Source organism: Ambystoma mexicanum, chromosome 3p (assembly GCF_040938575.1).
Source record: "Ambystoma mexicanum isolate Mex_15411 chromosome 3p, UKY_AmexF1_1, whole genome shotgun sequence".
NCBI lineage: Eukaryota > Metazoa > Chordata > Amphibia > Caudata > Ambystomatidae > Ambystoma > Ambystoma mexicanum.
In genome coordinates, this window is record NC_090925.1 from 130,607,908 (window position 1) to 130,626,581 (window position 18,674).

General features: G+C 45.6%; 1 protein-coding gene across 1 annotated transcript in view; it reads right to left on the reverse strand.

Annotated features, from left to right (window-relative positions):
- Positions 1-18,674, reverse strand: part of LOC138579499 (killer cell lectin-like receptor subfamily F member 1) — a 306,704-nt gene that overhangs the window by 69,557 nt on the left and 218,473 nt on the right. The window contains exons 3-4 of the mRNA XM_069649819.1: positions 12,990-13,141; positions 8,687-8,793 (exon numbers count right to left, since the gene is read on the reverse strand). Coding sequence (XP_069505920.1) covers positions 8,687-8,793; positions 12,990-13,141 — 259 coding nt within the window. The remainder of the gene's footprint in view (positions 1-8,686; positions 8,794-12,989; positions 13,142-18,674) is intronic.

Consider the following 18,674-nt stretch of genomic DNA (forward strand, 5'->3'; position numbering starts at 1 on the left):
TGGAAGAGGCCAGAGGGAATGGGGGTGCCCATATTGGCATCCACACTATTACATTAGTGTGCATTTTGTAGGTGTAGTATGCATGTGGGAATATCAGCCATCTTAGATATTAGCAGCCATATTGTGGCACACAGCTTAAACGTGGACCAACAGTCAGCACTCCAGACATAGGCCGCGAACATGAGCGCATAAATAGGTTGTATCCCGAACCTCGATGAGAAAGCCCAGAGCTACACAGATAAAACCCTTCATTGTCCTAAAATGTTGACAGCCTTCACGCCCTAGAATGAATGTGCCCTGCAAGGCCACGGGAGGAGAGCTGTGGGACTGAGAACAGCGCAGTCCCATGAGAAGGAGGGCACAGGCCTCCATTCCTCACCAGCCCTAATCCTAAATTATAGCCTCCAACTGCTTTGGCTTTAGGACCCTGAATTCCAGTGGACCAGATAACCCCAGACCCCTGGCAATAAAACCTGCTGGAACCCCGATCGATGAAAGGATCAGAAAGCAGGACCCTCTGCCTTCACTCTTAGGTCATGTGATTTGTATTGCGAGGTGCAGAGTGGGTTGAAATTATAGCCCAGAATGAGGGTGGAGACCTTGAAGGAATACCCGCCAGTCTGGGAGCGAGTGAAGTTTGTGTGACTTAGTGTGACCTCAGCCTGCCCCCAGTGCCCCTGTCTGCTTTGTGCCAGGTGCCCCGGTACATAGAGATAGAGGTGTTTTCTTAGCTAGTATTACAATTGTTACAACATCATCGGCTGACCAGTGATGACTGCAAAATCACCCACGTGGACGAAGATGGACAGACGAGGCCTGGCATCCCCTATGCAGCAGGTGACCTATGTTTAGGGTCTCACAATCGTCAGGGCTGGTTTCTACTGTATGTAATGATGTCACCAGTGGCGCTGTGTACTGTGATGTACTGCACATGCCGAAGTTGCCAGAACGGTCCCTGGATGGGGCGTGACGTTAATGTAAGGAGTAAAATCCTTATGCAAGTCTTTTACAGCCAAATGAAAATATGCTCCATAGTAAATTTGATATGTACAACAAATAAGGTTGCCAGCAAGAAACCTCTGATAGAACACTTAACTATTATATATATGATATCCGTGGTAGAGCGAAGTATACAAATTGTATTTTTTCTTTATTGATTAAACCCTGAAGCAGGCACCGAACCAGACACAATTTAAACCATTTTAAGAGCTTCCTTGGAACAAATGTACATCCCATAAGCGGTGAACATCCGATCCAACGCAGGTATGGTGTGGCAGGCTGATGTGGAGGGTACTAATTGTAAGTCGGGAAGCGTGCATACTAGTCTATGGCCACAAATATGTGCTCTCCTCCTTCAAGGGGTCCAAAGTCGTCTGCAGCAATCTCGTCCCAGGCCTTTTCGGGAGGTTGGTCATGTGCAGCGGTTCAGGATGAGTGATGGTGTTGATGACTGCGCCTATGGGACAGTGCCGGAGTAGTTCTTCTACTTGTGAGTCTAACTGTGGAAACCATACCTTATGCCTTAGCATCCTTTTAGTGGACACAATGCTGCGATGTCCTTCATGTGCCAGTTCTAGGATTTTCCTGTGCAGAGTGCAATGGATCACTATCTTGGTCCCTTTTAGCAAAAGTCCTTCTTCAGATTGTGTAACTCTTCCCTCACAGCTACCAGAGTGTTGATGTCTTGTTGAGTTTCTGGATTGGTGTTCTCGCCTGCTTGCTTTGCCTGTTTCCATCACCCAGATTCCAAGCATCTGAATATGACCTGAATGGCTTGGTCGTTTTTGGTTTCCTGTGCCACTGGGGTTGTTTCTATGCCTCTCGGTGTGGCCTTGTGTGCAAAGTCGTGTATGTATTGGTCCGCTATAGTGGGTGTGGACTAGGGTTCCTTACGTGGATATCTCGACAGAAAATATGTGGGGATTATGGTCCTTCCCTGGACCGTGTATGATGTGAAAACCGGGTGATTCTGGGTGGCATTTTCGATTGGCGTTTCCATAGATTAAGTCAAGGCTTGGTGGTCTGCGGCCACTGTGTAAGGTTTCCCATATAGGAAGAGATGAAAATGCTCACATACCTACACTACAGCTAGGCCCTCTTTTTCGGCTTGTGAATAGGCTTGCTCAGTCTTTGATAGGCTTCTGCATAGAAGACAATGAGACACACTCTGCTGTCTTTTGAGTCGATCTGCGTTAGGATGGTGCTCAACTCTACAGGGCTCACATCGACTCTCAGTTCCCTTGCAGTGTTGAAGGTATGCCATGATTTTGCCGTCTGCTATTCTTTGTTGAATTGTTTCAAATGCCTGTTGTCACGCTTCTGACCACTCGAACAGTGTTTGTTGTTTCGTACGGGCTTGCAACGGTTCACTTACTGATGCAAAGTCCAGAATGTACTGGGTGCAATAGCTGGCATGCCCTAGGAAGGATCTTAGGTCTGATATATTTGTTGGTGGATCCGCCTCATTGAGGGCGGTTACTTTTTCTGGATCTGGTGTCATGCCCTGCGGCAAGAATAGGTGTCCAAAGAATCAGAGTGTGTGTTTTCTGAATTCACACTTTTATTTATTTAGTGTGAGGTGCGCTTCTTCCAGTGCCATGCATACTCATGTGAGGGTATTGTCATGTTGTTCTTGCTCTTGTCAAATACCAGAATATCGTCACTGTAATTTAAGCAATTGGGAATATGCTATGGCGTTGTGTATTTCTGCCTGAAAGATCTCAGTGGCTGAGGAGACGCCAAAGCTCAGACATTTGTACCTGTGAAGGCCTAGATGGGTGCTGAATGTGGTTATATACCTTGATTCCTTGCTCAGTTCAAGTTGGTAGTACCCTTTGTTAAGGTCCAATTTCGAGAATAATTTAGCACCATTTAGGAGGTGCACCATGTCAGTGATCCGAGGGGCTTGATGACGTTCACTCAGTATGGCCTTGTTTGGTCGTCGCATGTCTGCACATATCCTGATGTCTGGGGAGTCCTTTTTTGGTACTGGGACAATTGGTGATACCCACGGTGTAGGTTCTACAACCGGCCTTCCACCGGTTCTATGATGTTGGGGCCCAGTAGTTTGTATAGTTCTTCCTCTACCTGTCTTTGTATGTTCACCGGAATGCCACTGTAATGTTGGGCTACAGGCGACACTAGTGGGTCAACGTGTAGGTTGATTTGTCGATCCTTAAGTTTGCCCAAACCCTTGAATAGTGATGGGAAAAGTTGTTCTATTTTGGCAGATGGGTCCAGGTATTTGTGGGCCATGAGTCTATAGAGCATGTGTATGAGACCCATGTCTATTGTAGCTTTAAAGCTTAGTATGCACCCACTGTCCGTTGCAGCCTCTAGTAAAGGGTATCTGTATTTTCTTTGGGCCTTGTATCTGCACTGGATACCAATAGAATTTTATGCCCCAAGAAAGCCTATGGGGCATGACCCTGGTCACTCTACACGAGAAAGTTCTCTTCTTCTTATTAAAACAAAGTAAACAGTATTTCTACATTATCAATCAGAATTCCAGAAAAAAAGAAAATACACTGTCTTTTTAAAAAAAAAAGTCAATTGTATTCTTAACTCATACAATTATTTCAAAAGAAACTGTGTCAAGAAAAAATAAAAAAAAATATATAAATGTAAATTTCACTGACCTTGGAAATATCCAGGGTCTATGTAGTCTTCAAACACTTTTTGTAACTCCTAACAGTTGCCAATGGTTAGAGTCCTCCTGTGTTTACATTTCAGAAGTCAACTGATGTCATCAGCAGGATCAATAGTCCTGTCCCAATGGCCAAGCAGAATGCTGCACCCTCTCTAGAAAAACATAATGAAAATCCCAACTAGTCAAAACCAGTACCACATACCCCGTCCCTATTTAGAATCCTTACTCATTCACATGCACGTGCCAAATTCTAATAAAGCTCACCTCCAATTCGAAACATTCCTAAACGCAATGCGGGAACGGCTGCAAACACAGCCTCCCGTCCCACAGAGCGTTTATATTCATTTCAAAGCATGTCAAGTGATCGTGAACGGATCACGTGACCATCACTCGTAAATTTCGCAACTGGCAGCTAGATTAAATCCTCTGTGGAAACGTCAAGAAACTCTACCAAAGATACATCATGTAATCTATAGAATTCTATTCAATTCTGCTGTAAAGTAGCTAACTAAATAAAGCTATCACCCTTTCAACGTTATACTATGTCACGTGATCACAAAGGGATCACGTGTTCAAGTGTCCATCAAGACACAGGATTCCCATGCTTAAATGTAAAGCGTACAAGACATGTTTCCTGACGCTATTTTCTATAAGTATGTGTTGATTTATCATGACACGTTTGCATATGTCACATGTTAATTTCCTGCTTATATTCAGAAAGATGAAAGAGAAAGTCTGCACGTTTGTTGTCCCAGTATCAGAGTTAAGTTTAATGCTCATTTCCGTCAATTATGATGCTAACTAAGAGTGATATGCCCGTGTATAGAGCAAGCTATATTTACATTTGCAGCGATTATACTACTGATGACTAAACGGGATATAATATTTAATCAATACTAATATAATGTATATCAACAAACATAAGTGATATATTTTTGACAACTACTTAAAAATCATTCATCCAGATAATTACTACTGACCCCTCCCAATTTTCTATAAATGTGTAATGATCCGTCCATTTTTGAGGAAACCACATCAATAAAGATGTAACTAGGATCCGAATACCATTAGACACCTTGGGTGTTCACCCTGACGTATGAGACAATTATATCACAATTGTAACAAAATTCTTTATGGTATGCATAACAAAACAGTCCATCATTCCTATAAATCACATATCCTCAACTGAATAAAAGATTTCAGCTTGTTACAGTTCTTTGTACACTTTATACTGGCAAGGCCAGTCCAGAGATACACAAACACAACACAGTTCAAAAGCAATTATTTAACTCAAAATCACATCAGATAAAACAAGTCAAATCAAAATCATTATTCATGCCCTTTGGCTCTAAGGCATCTAGCCGTTCAATCCACTCGACTTCTTTCTGTCTTAATAACTTTTGAATGTCACCACCTCTTTTCAGACATTTTACATGCTCAAGGATCACAAATTTCATTTGAGCTACCGTATGCATACATTTTTTAAATGTATCTGCACTCGGCCATGAAATATCCTTTGCAGGTTAGTGGGCTTTTTGATCCATACGGGTAGATTTGTACCTCTGCTGGTCGTAGGCGCGGGGCATGATGCAGGTTGTTGTATACCTCTTCACTTATAACACATCCTGTGGCTCCTGTGTCCTGTAATCCTGCTGCCAAGTCATTTATCTGGAGGAGTAGAACTGGACTGTGTTCTTTCACCTTTGGGTTTACTAGGGCGTAGAGATACCTCCTTTTCTGTGGCTCCTCTCGAGGGCTTTCTTTCCTCCTCACTTCTTCCGAAGAGGCACTGAAACTGCTGTCTGTTTGCGACTGTTCGACTAGATACCTAATGTATTTCTTGGGTCTCCTTCGGGATCTGGTCATCGAGGATATGCTCGACCTCCATTCGCCTGATGTCCTTTCTTGTGACTTTCCTTCTTCTCTCTTCTCTTTGTGTTCAGTGAGGTGGCTCATAGTTGGCTTGGAGTCCCTGGGGGTCTTTGCGTCCGTCTTTCTCTGCCTTGTGGTCTTGCGGCATACAGCCTTGAAGTGATTGTCACCTCTGCATGACAAGCGCTGTTGTCCAATGGTGGGGCAGGTGCCGTCATGGGGGAATTCATATCCGCACCGGTAGCAGAACGGTACACTGTTGCCATTGCTTGGTTGTGTCATTTCTAGTTTGTGGATATTCTCGGTCTTTCCATGTGAGATTTTCGACCCACGTATTCCTCATCTTTGACATTCGATATCCCAGCTTCAGCAGCTTCTGAATTTCTTGACTCGATGTCCCTCGAGGGCCTCCGTCTCGAAGATGATGTCATCGAAGGCATATATATCACGCGCAGCACCTGTTGGCTTCAGTTAATTTTTTCCGCTAATGCTATCCCTTCGAGAGCGAGTATGTCTTCTTTGTCGACACCGACCACCCCGAAGACCAGGTTCAAGAAGTGTTGAGATTGTGGGTCGAAAAAATGTCATTGACCGATCCACACTGTATTTGTTTATGGTGTATTACTGTTAAAGTCACAATGTTTTAGTTTAAAGACTAGTCACATGACATATGAGTCCATTGATTCAATTTTTCTGCTGCTTGGTGTTGTGGAATACGTGTCTCTCGTAGTCTGCGTTGGTGTGTGGTGTGAAATAGTCGGTGAGAACTGTCTTGAGGTTGGCGTATGTGTACGTTGTCCCAGTTGGGAATTTATCTACTATGTCTCATACGTTGGCGCCTACGGATAGCATCAGAAGGCTGTGTTTTTTGTCCTCGCCAGGCCCTGGCTTTTATAAACAATAGAATCCTTCATCCATCGTTTCCACCTGGGGCCCAAACTGCTGGTTTCAGTCAAGTCAAAATGTGTGGGCAGTTGTGTTGTGAGGTTGTTTTGTAGTCTCGAAGGTGGAGCTGCCGCTGATGTGATGGGCACTGTCAGGTTCTCTTTCTCAGAAATTTTCTTGGCTGTCACTGGTGTGGGAGATGAGGTATTTCCCTCTAGGATGTTGTGTTGAGTGTGGGAAGCTCCACGTGCTGCTTTCTCCCTTATCCTGGCTGAATTCTGGTGAGGGTGGCAGTCTCTGCGTGTTTTGCAGGGTGGGCCTGCCTGCTATGTGGTTGGAGCTCCACTGGTTATTCCTGGTGGATCATACATGTTTTTTCTTTTTGTTCATTTGACTGATCTTGCAGCAGTCCTGTGTCATCTACGTCATGTTGACCCTTGGATGGCTTCTGCACGGTGATTAGGTGTGTAACTGGTGATTTGGCATGCTCGCCTTACTGTGTTTCCAGGCCTTGCACGTGGGCTCTGGCGAAGTGTGTGTTCTGTGTGTGTGCTTTCTAGGCCCTGGGCTCTATGTCCGGACCTCCTCCTGGGCTTCCTCACCCGTCTCTGAGACTCCGACTGAGAAGGGCAGGGCTAGCGGGACCACTGTGCCCACTATCTCCTCTTCACAGCTGGTGCTCCTCTGTGAAGCACTATCGCTGTCTGCAAACAGATTTCACGCCTGACAGGGACCCGACACGCATCGGTCTATCCGTCGCCATTGTGGAATCTTGAATTATCATGCAAGTCGCATATCTGCCCACACGGCCCCCTTTCGGCGGCATGCAACGAAAGGAAAGGCAGACACTAGAGGAGGATTTAAATATGTGTCTTTATTCCTCTACTTCATTACATGCTATGCCCCTCCCTTTCCTGTTTCTACCCCTTCCCTTGATCCCAGCCTCCCCCTACCCCACCCATGTGGCATGTATACTGGCTTCCTGTGATGTCACAGTACAATCACTCAGATCACTTTGCCTTCATTTCCCAAAAGAGCAGTGTTCAGAGTTTGCCTGTTACTGTAATAGAATGCCAGATGCCTTTTACTTATCATTCCAGAAATTGTAGTCCTCCAACCGAGATGGGGTTAAAGCTACAATTATACTATTTTGTCTTAACGTATTACTATAAGGGTTTATATATTTGTCAAGCTGGTTTATTAGTTGTTAACTTTTCCAGTCATTCTTTACACCGGTGCCTTCTTAAAATCCAAACACTAACACACTGCTACCAACTAGACATGAGAAGATCAGTGGCCAAGTGCCTAAGTTGCTGAGTGGTCTCAAATCTTGTCTTCACCACTCCAGTGAAGTGTGCAATCTTGGGCAAATCATTGGATCTCCCTGTACCTTACCTGTGGGTGTTCTAATTCAAACTATGCAAGTCCTGTTGTTGCACCAAAGGCAGTATGAACTAATCAGATTTTCAAATGTATGTATGTTACTTAACTTTTGTAAGGAATTAAGCATGCCAAACTAAGTAGAATCTAATAATAATGATCCCCCTACATACAACATGATGTGCCACGTATGTGGTCTCTAGGCTGTGCCGCTAAAGGCCTATGGACTACAGGCTGCGTACAAAAGGCTGCCTCACATACGTAGGTCGGTATGGGGCATGGCCTAGAAGGAAGCCGAAGAATGCGCTGTAGTACAGCAGATAAGTGCGGGCAAACCGGGGGTGGATGGCAGAGGGGGCCATGCAGCGGAGGGAGGGTGTGGTGGAGGAGACCCCCTGAAAGGCACTGGAAGATGTGCCTTCTCAACCTGGAATCTGCAAGGTCAGTCTTATTTTGTTCCTGGTCTTCAGACCCCAAACAGATGTGGCCATGTGACAGTTTATTTCACGTTTGCATATCAGAGCCACATGGAGCGTGATGTTCACATGTGAAATGTTCTATAATACACAAGGTTTTCATATGAGGGACGAGTCTACTGCACAGTGCCAGAGCTACAAGCACAGGTAAATCTGTTGATGACGCACTGATAGCAATTTTATCCACACTGTAACAAGGATATGATGGCCCATGTAGCTGGACCTCAATCGATTAGGCAATAGATGGGTGGCTAGAGGGGTATTGTTTGGTAAATGGTGAGGGTAACTGTTACCTGTGAGATTCATACAAAACATGGAAAATGATCACGGAGTACAGAAGCAAACCTGGCCAAGAGTACACATAAAATTACAGTTTTATGATAGACTGTCAGATGAGCTTAAAACATACCAAAGCGAAACTTACAGCTTTTCATTCAATGTAGATCCATTTACCCAGGTCCAACGTCCTCCAGGGACTTTGTTGAAAAGGCCAATCCAGGAATATTTATATAAATTTGAGGTTAGAAAATCCTGCACAAGATAGATAAAGAGGATCCCCAATTGTAAGTGGGTCATGAACAGCTCTATATTATTGGTACAAGTACAACCTCCAGTACTTAGAATCACCTCTAATCTGCTCCACTTCGCACATGTTCATGCCAACCTTCCTTCTCATCTTCAAAGCACATTCATACAACATGTCATTTGCAGGTAAATTGGCTGATGCAGTTTAAGCGAGGAAAATTGCCCTACCGTAGCAAGAGCCACCATATTGTCCAGGTTAGATTACAGCAATGTGTGACCACAAAAGTGCTGGGTGGAAGGTGCCGAATGAATCTGTACCACTGGCGTTGCTCTGGGTAACCTTCCACACCACCGTTTTTTAGCCTGTCTGCGCCATTGAACAAGGGATCCAGCCATATGCAAAGTCTGGTACTGCCACCAATGGTAGCAGCCCAGCCCGAACTGCTAGGCCAGGTCCCCTCTGCACAGAAACACAAGCAACCCCAGACATGTTTCGGCCTTGTTGGGCCTCCTCAGTGAGGTGCAGCTTGGTTCCCTATGGCGCAGCGAGCAAGGGACCCACGTCTGGGCATACCTTCTCACATAGTGAGACAAACTGTGACCACAAAAGTGATGGGTGGAAGGTTTCGAATTAATCTCTACCACTGGCGTTGCTCTGGGCAACCTTCCACACCACCGTTTTTTAGCCCGTCTGCGCCATTGCAAAAGGGATTACAGCAATGCCATGCTACTAGGAGCAAACAAAAGGTACAATGTAAAATGTAAAAAAAATACCAAATAGGGCTGTGAAAATCATCAAAGGAAAAAGGAAAACAGAACACATCAGTGAAGATAGGAGAAATCTACACTGGCTTACTATCGAAGATATAATTCAGTTCAAAGCACTGATGCTAGCCAATAGGTGCGTTCATGGAAAATCCCCAGCATACCTCAAGAAGAAACTGGTTACCTATGTACCGAGAAGGGGACTAAGGTCTGAAGTCCAGGGCAACCTCGCAACCATCAGTTTCGGGAAAACCAACAGACTTGGCAAAGCCTTTCACACCAAAGCTGTGACCTTATGGAATAACCTCCCACCACAAATAAGACTAGAGCTCTCATACAGTAACTTCCGAAAGAAACTCAAGACCCACTTGTTTAGATAACTCTCTTAATGTAATCCAAAACCCGCCTGAAAATCTATAGACTAATGTTGTCCTGTGACCTGTGTGTCTAATGTGATTCTGCGTGTACATGTGGCACCCTGATGCCTGCGTGCTCCGGCGTGGTAGAAATAAATAAATAAATGACAACACCATATCATAAAAGAAGATTTCATTCTCTGGCTGGAAAAGGAGAGCAACGCTGCTACAGAATAACCCTTTCTAAAGCATGCTGCCCTACATCTAAAGAAATGGCATAAAGGATCCACCCACAGAGCTGGCAACATACTGGATGGCGTCTTCTGTGATGAGAATGTCACCACCATATCCTCCCCTGCATTCTTACCTTCGGGAGACCACCTCTGCATTGCATTAAGCATCTTCACTGAAGCATCACCTTTTCCAAACATCCTCTGCATTTATCTGGACCTTGAAGGAGATCGGACTGGACATCCTCCTGGAAAAATATAGGCTCCAAAATCCATCCCACAATGGAAAAACAGATAAGATCCCCAGACAGCCTAATTAACGATATCCATAACTGTTTAACCTATACCCTTGACAGCATTGGCCGTAAGAACCTCTTTAAAATCTCCCTAAAGAAACAATTCTCTAAATGTGTGTACCTCCAAACGTAATCTTCTAACCAAGCATTATCAAAGCCAACAGTTTTGGCTTGTGTGTTAGTCTTAGGTATTTATCAGACACTGCTATTAGATGTCCAGGTACTCACATCATTTTGCAGCTGCTATCCTCAAAAGCCAGTTAATAGCAGAATCAGCTGGTAGAGGAACGCTGAGCGAGAGAAACCTGAGGGCAGCTTCCGACATGTGGCGTTGGAGGGGAGAGGAGACCTGAGAGATCTAGGTGGATATAGGGCATACTGAGCATGAGCGAGTAAAGAGTAGTGGCATGACCGCAAGCAAGTTGTGGTGGACCTGGAGGTCCGTGAACAATGCCAATACCACTTTCATTAAAGTATTGCAGAGGGAGCTGACGTAAGAAGGAACGAAGAAATGAGAAGCCAACCTGTGAAGCAGAGGAGAAGGTCCCAGACTGTTAGAACCACAGTGACGTTATCCCTGAACAATCCAGGTAACGGGGAAAGCGGGAGACCCGGGATGGGGACCAAAGATAATAAGTAACGCTCACACTTATCCTAGTCAAGATAAAGTCTCAAGATTGCTTGAAGAGAGTGAGCATCTTCACTGGAAAGCTCCTACTCATCCTAATCGAGATAAAGGGCCTCATCTCGAGTTGGGTGGAATCCCAACTAGGATTCCGGCCAACCTTCTGGCAGTATTACCGCCGCATCACGGGTTGGCCGGTAACAGTAATTCCCCATTCCCCATTGGGTCCATTGGATCCAATGGGGAATTTTCTGTGCAATTAGCACGCGCTAATAGCGAGGCGCTAATTGCACCCTAAAATTGGAATTTTCCCGGCGCAGGAGGTAAATCCTGCCAACCTGAGATTGGGCGGACCCTTAAATGCGGCGGTAATAGCGTTTTTGCTGCATTTAAGGGCTACCGCCCAACTTGTGATGAGGCCGAAAGTGTGTCAAGAGGTAACGAAAATTAAGAGGATCAATACTGGAGCTCTCAAATTCATCCCAGTTAAGATAAAGAGTGACATTGAGAAAAGGGACAATCTTACACCGGAGTGCAAAGAAGGGAATGAACTTGTCCGATAGAAGTAAGGGGACAATCTTCAATAGAATAAGATGAGAAGAGAACAAGAAGGAAAGGAAGCATAATCAAGTGAAGGAGACGGTTCAGACCTTGAAGAACCCAGTATCTGAACTGTTTTAGTTGATAAAAGTAGTTACTAAGAACTACCCGAAGATACGTTATTGAACTGAAGTTGGTGAAAAACCACCTCACAAGAGAAAGGAGTCCTTCTCCTGTGCCTTTGTTGCTCTAATAGTGGCAGGGTTAGAATAGTTTCATTTTGGACAGTGGAATGAACCTGATTTGGACTCTACAGACAGGCACCATAGCATTGTTATGTAGGGAATACCCTTAGCATAGGGAAAGACAGGATTTGATATCTTTCATTTAATAAATAGCAGTCAGATGGAAAATCAGAGTGCCTGTTCTTCTACTGACCTGCCACATGTCCAAGAACTGGTTCTCTGCAAGCTGGACTACAGCAATGCTCTGCTCGCTGGACTCCCTAGTAGCACTTCTGCCCCACTGCTAGCCAGGCTCATCCACTACCTATCAAAACATTCACATATCGGCCCAGCTCCACTGCACTCTGCATTGTTTTTAAAGTCATGCACCACATCCACCACAAATCCTCATTTTACCGTCAAGACAAACTCCAACCAATCACCCATGCAAACACCAGACAAGCAAGCTACCATCCGCTACACATTCCACTCTGCAAATCAACATGCACACAAAAGCAAGCAATTACACATTGGGCAACCAGGGCATGAAACACCTTACCTCTTCACTTCACTTCCACACTGTACCCTTCATCACCACTTTCAGAAAGAGCCTCAAAACATACCTGCTTTCTCACTTCTGTTTCACCTCTCATCTTCAAACCTTGTAAGATGCCCCAATACCTCTGGGTATGGCCAGTGTTGAACAACAAGTCTAATAAAATAAAACGTTGACTATCCTTTATAGCACCCTTATTGCACCTTTCCTGTGATATCTGCCAGGGCTGTCTAATTGTAATAAGTTATTTTGTCAAAAATGTTTCTGCTAATGCAGCGAGCATACTGTCACACCCATCAACCAACAATGTTTGGATATGCTTTCGTTGGCAAAGGATGTGTAGGGAATTATTGAGTGGTATGCTGCGCATCTAATTTATTGAGAAAATGTTAGCCACTTTTAGCAAGGACAGTCAGTTGTTCACGAGTAGAGGATACATATACCATACAGGTTACCATGTCCTGTACCATCAATGCCTTACTAACTCCATCTGCTCCTTTATCACAATTGAATTGCCAGGTAAGGCTGTTCCTGTGCTCCTGATACCTTCTAGCTCTGTCCTGTAATACTGATGTCTTAATATATCTGACTTGTTCCACTGATATCTTACCAGCTGCGCTTTGTCTTGTATCACTGGCAGGCGTGATCCTCTAGCTGAGCAGTATTCATGACTCTCACTCCAGGTCTTCGGCAGTTTAGAGAAATAATAGCACTTTCCACCAAACAGCTGCCAGCCTGTGGAATGCATGGTCATCTCAGATCCTGTTGAATAAGTACATGGACATAGAGGTTATTGGGGAATGTGTAGGCTGGGATGGGTTAGGATATTAATGTGGCTTTTAAGAAATATTTGCTAGCTGTTTTCTATCACAGAGAAGGCAGAATGATGAAATTTGTGAGCTTGAAGCAAATACATCAAAATGTTTTATCTTTTTATGAGACCCCTTATGCCCCAACGTTGTGTGATTAGATGGATGGTTCTACACTGTTTCCATTCCCACTATATAAGTACAAAATCTATAAACCCTCTTGAGGCAACCGCACCGCCGGAAATCCCCTGGTGCCTACGTCAGGACCAGGATGATGTCCATATATTTCATCTTACATAGATTCTGACTCATTCAGGCTAATTACCATCAGACTTTGTCCATGGACTGGAAGCAAAGTAAAAAGCCTAAGTATCCTTGTTGATCATGATTTGTCCGTTGAACTGCAAATCACCCATGTAGGACGGGGGCTGTTTTATCATTTACAGGTGATAACAAAGGTCTTTCCCCATCTAGAGTACCCGGATGTGATCCACTAGTTCTTTCAACCTGGACTACGTTAATGCCATCTATTTGGGCATTTCTCAATATCTAATGGAGATTTCAACACATGAAAAATGCAGCATCCCACATGTTAACCAAAACTGTAATGCGTGCATGTATTGAAAAATTAAAGGGAAGGTTCTATGGTTCATGGGGTCTCCTAGAGTGAAATTTCACTATTTCTATTGCCTCATCTTCAAAAGTAAAGTCCCTCTCATTAATTAAAATCCTTCTTGGAAAATCTTGTAACGATTCCACAGCTTCACAGATCCTGCTTGGGCAGATGCTCCTTTTCTTTCTTTAGTCTGAAGAATCATCTTCTAGAGAATCCTAGACCTAAAAGTAACCATGTACTCTTCTTAATTGACAGAGCTTTCCTTAATACATTTGGAATCCCTCACAGCACCTCCGAGACGTACTCGTTATTTGACATGCACTACAAATACACATAACGATAACCTTAACATGTTCCTACCATTTCCTTGTCAAGGAAGGCATATACTGCCAAAGTTTAGGGGTAGAGTATTTTGACCTCAACATTTTTAACCCTGGAATTGTAGAACTTCTGCTGCAAAAACTAAGAGAAGCACTGACACCAAAACGCATTGTAATGTTGGTCTGATAGCCATGAAACTGGACTTTAATCCATAGGCCAACTTGTCCTGCAGACCCTGATTCGTTCTCTTCCTCTTCCATCAGAAACTGTGCACTCCGTCTTCTACAAGCAAAGTCCTAATCATCTTTCTTCTGGGTCCAGGGGGGAAATGGAAGGAGGAGGGCTGTCCACAATTAACATTGAGTTTCTGGTAGTCATGGGCATGAGACAAGCTGGAGAGTGTTGTAGCCTCAAAATGAAAAAAACCCGGGCAATAGGTCTGATTGTAAAGGGAATTTCCCTAGATTCATGAAGTGCTTCTAGAGAATGTGTAATAACTGAGTGAGTGCCTTAATAAATCATTCAGAATACTTAACTTTTTACACACAAAAATGTATTACACATTCCTTTTAAATATACTTTCAGCTCACAATTAAGTATACATTTCAGTGTCATTGCATTCAGACAAAACAGATATAAAAAAAACACTGGCTTGTATAGTTTCACTTATCGGTTTTGTAAGGCACCTTCATGATGTATATTTGAATTCTTCACTCAGTCTTTGAATAAATCAGATTATTCTATTTTTTAAGAGGATTACAATGGCTACAAGTTTTGGCTGCACATGCTAAACCTTTATTCTAATGGATTCTTCCAAATCTATGATATGCCTATCAGCTGTTCCTTGGAAACTTTCTGCTGCAAGGGGGCGAAGCACGGCTCGATCTTACGCCTCTATGCCCCCCACAGCAGATATTTTGTCAGGGCAACTATATATTGCCTCCATAGGGCAGTGCTGCGCCCCATGAGGTCAGTTCCTATTTTCTGAATCCTCTGTTCGCTAATCGGGAACACGCTTGTGGAGCTTATTTTTTCTAGCTACGCCATGCCTAATTCAGCCTCAGGCTACAAGCTGTGTGTAAACTGCAACCAGCATATGCTGGTCTCGGATCCACACCGGATTTGTTTGCATTGCTTGGGCGAGGAGCACAACAACCAGGATGCGGGTTTGTGCAGTCCATGCACCCGAAGGCCCTCCAAAGAAAGGGCAACTTCGCACAAAGAAAAGGATTGGAAGCTTGGGAAGAGGTCCCGCTCTCCTGGTGAGTGCTCACACCAACATTCCTCTTCATCTTCGAAGAAGAAGAGTTACTGCTCCAGGGATTCTCCTAACCGGCCTTTGCAGGTACTTTTTCCCACCTAATCCACCATGACGGAGGAATGGGAGAACTTTCCCTTGAAGACGCTGGACGGCTCAGGCTCGGCACCTGCGGCGGCGCTGACAGGTCCCATAACATCTGTTGTGACTAGCAGGGGACCACTCCCACATGCCTATGGGCTCGGGCCTGGATCAGAAGATGACCGAGGTCTCTCAGCACCGATAGGCCCTGCTGATCAGCATTGTCGAAACCGCGGATCTGTGGGAATACCCCCCACTCCCTAATAGATGCCTTCATGTCAAAGATGTATGACATCTAGGACGAGGAAGGCAACCAGGTTCCCTTTAGGCTAAAACCTCTGGGTTTCAGGTAGTTGAGGGATTTCCCTGAGGAGTTCTACGTGGAAGGTGAGGATGTGCTGGGTCTGACAGAGGACCTGCAAGTCACCAGTGGCCATGATACCTCTCTAGAGATGGACATCTTGCCAGCTCTCACCCCAGGAAAGCCCCAAGCCTCATTCCAGCGCTTGATGCCTAAGGTGGCCAGTACTCTAGGACTGTGACCTGCCCAGGTCAACAGTTCAGTATAAACTATGCAACATTTTGGACGATGCTCCCAAGAAGAAGACTCTGCTCCCCTCCTATGTGGCAGTAGAGACCCCAGTACTTGAAACGTGAGAGAAGCCTGTCTCTTTATTGGCAGTGGACGGGGATATGGGGAAGAAACACTGCCCTGCCCCATCTGGTTCTGGCTTTTTTCTCCTCCCATGCTTCACCAGAGTTTGGTGGTCAAGGCAGCGACAGCCAGCCGGAAGTCTTCTACCTTCTCATCCCAACCACCGGACAGGGAGAGTAAGTGTTTTGACGCATGGGGTAATAAGGTTTTTGCATCAGGCAGTCTTGCACTGCGGGCCATGAATGCCATGGCAAAATTCTGAAACAGCCTTTGAACGGCTGTGGCCAATGTGGCTGAATACGTCTCAGAAGGAGAAATGGGAGACAATTTCCTGACCTTAGTCACTGATGACAAGGAGGCAGTACTCCAGATGTTGCATTCAGGACTGGACACTGCGGACTGTATGGGCAGATCCATGGACACGAGCACTGTGGTCAGATGCCACTCTTGGCTGATGTCAGGGGTTTGCAGCCGATGTTCAGGCCAAGCTGTTGGACATGCACTTCGACAGCAAAAAGCCTCTTGGGAGCTAAGGCTGATGACACCCTCCAGCAGGTCAAGTGATCAAAGGCAATGGCTAAGTCTTTGGGGCTTGTCGTGCTACAGCCCCCTGCACAGTCAATATCGCGAGCCAGGGATTTTTGGCCCTGCACCAACTATGTCCCAAGAGGCCATAGTCTGTCTGCCCTGGGAAGAATGCAGGGCAGAAGCTTCCTGCAAGGTCGAGGTGCCCAAGGGATGGGGCAGCCACAACAGCAGTCCCCGCTGCACACCAGGGCACAAAACCTCAGTGAAAGGCTATGCCACTCAATGCTGGTGGGGGGAGGAGGGTGCTTTTTTCCTGCTCAGCCCAGAATAGCCAAAAACCACATCCGCTGAACTTGTTGCTGTGCAAGGACAAGTTCAAGATGGTGGCACTAGCTCAGATCCTGTAAACTCTTAATCTGCAGGACTAAGTGGGATCACTGGACCTTCAAGATGCCTACTTCCACGTGGTAATTCATCGGAAACACAGGAAGTACCTGAGGTTTGTGGTGGGACAATACCACTACAAATTCAAGGTCCTGCCATTCGCTCTTTCTTCAGTTACCCAGGGTTTTCACCAAGCTGCTAGCGGTGGTAGCGCCTCACCTCAGCCCAGAGGGCATTCATGTCTATCACTACCTGAACGACTGGCTAGTCCCAGCTCGCTCGCCATCTCTATTGTCAGAGCATCTCCTATGTACATGCGGACTATGACTAGCCTGGTCTTTACCTTGAACTTTGAACAAAGTCTCAGGTTTTGCCGTCCTAGTCCCTCTGATCTATTAAGGCAGTCTTGGGAACTTGCCTGGGCAGGCCTTCCCCGCCCAAGGACTGAGTGGCGAACATCTGTTGGATGGTCAATATCCTCCAATCCCATGAAGTCCCAGCTTCGGCTTTGCTGTGCCTTCTGGACCTCATGGCCTCCTGAATCCTATTGGTGCCAGAAGCGAGGCTGTGCATGAGATCACTCCAGTGGCTAATCGGTTGTCAATGGTAGCAGTTTCAGGGCCACATGTTGGACCTTTTACAGGTTTCGGTCAGGTGGCTTAGGATCTTGCGTGGTTGGCTGTGGGAGACAACTTGCTGAGAGGCGTGTTGTTTTGTCAACCTTGGCCCCAGGTGACAGTGGTCATAGATGCATCTCTGACTATTTGGGGTGCTCACCTGCCTGACCTGACTGTGAGCGGACTGTGGTCTCTCGCACAGCCTCTGGACACACCAACTTGCTGGAGCTGAGGGTGAGCAGGCTGGCCCTGGTTGCTTTTCTCCCATTTGTAAAAGCAAGACTGTGTTGATCCTCACGGACAACACAGTGGCCATGCATTACCTCATAAAATGAGGTGGTGTAGGGTCTTTGTCTCTTTGCAAAATAGCAATACGACTGTGGTTTTGGGCTCTGGAGAATGGCATCTCTGACCGTGGCTCATCTGGCCGGAGAGAATGTCGCAGCGGATGCCTTGAGCCAACAGACATCGGCTTCCCACAAGATGGAGCTCTGCCAGGAAGTTCTGGAGGAGGTGTTCTTCTTTTGGAGACTCGTCAAGTGGATCTCTTTGCTTCCAGCATCAACGGGAAGTGTGAGTTGTACTGCTCCGGTTAGTTCTCTTGTCAGGGAGCTCTGGGGGATGCACAGACGTTTGAGCAGACTTTCGACCTGCTTTATATGTTAATGCCGATCTCTGTCATTCGCTGCGTCTGTTTGGAACCCTGATTATCTTGATCGCTCTGAACTGAGAATGTGGTATCTGGAGTTGCTGGACATGTCCATCTGCCCTCCCTGGAGCCTTCTGAGGAGAGTGGACTTGCTCTCCTTGTCGGACTGGCGGGTCCTTGACCCGAACCTCAGCAGCCTGAACCTTCATGCTTCGCTACTATGAGACTGAGCTACAATGAGTGGGAAATGTCAGACGTCCATCCCGATGTGCCCCTTTCAGCTAGGCGTCCCTCTACAAAATCTGTTTATACCTGTAGATGGCATAACTTTTTGATTTGGTGCTGGGAGAGGGATCTGGATACTTTATTCTGTCCAC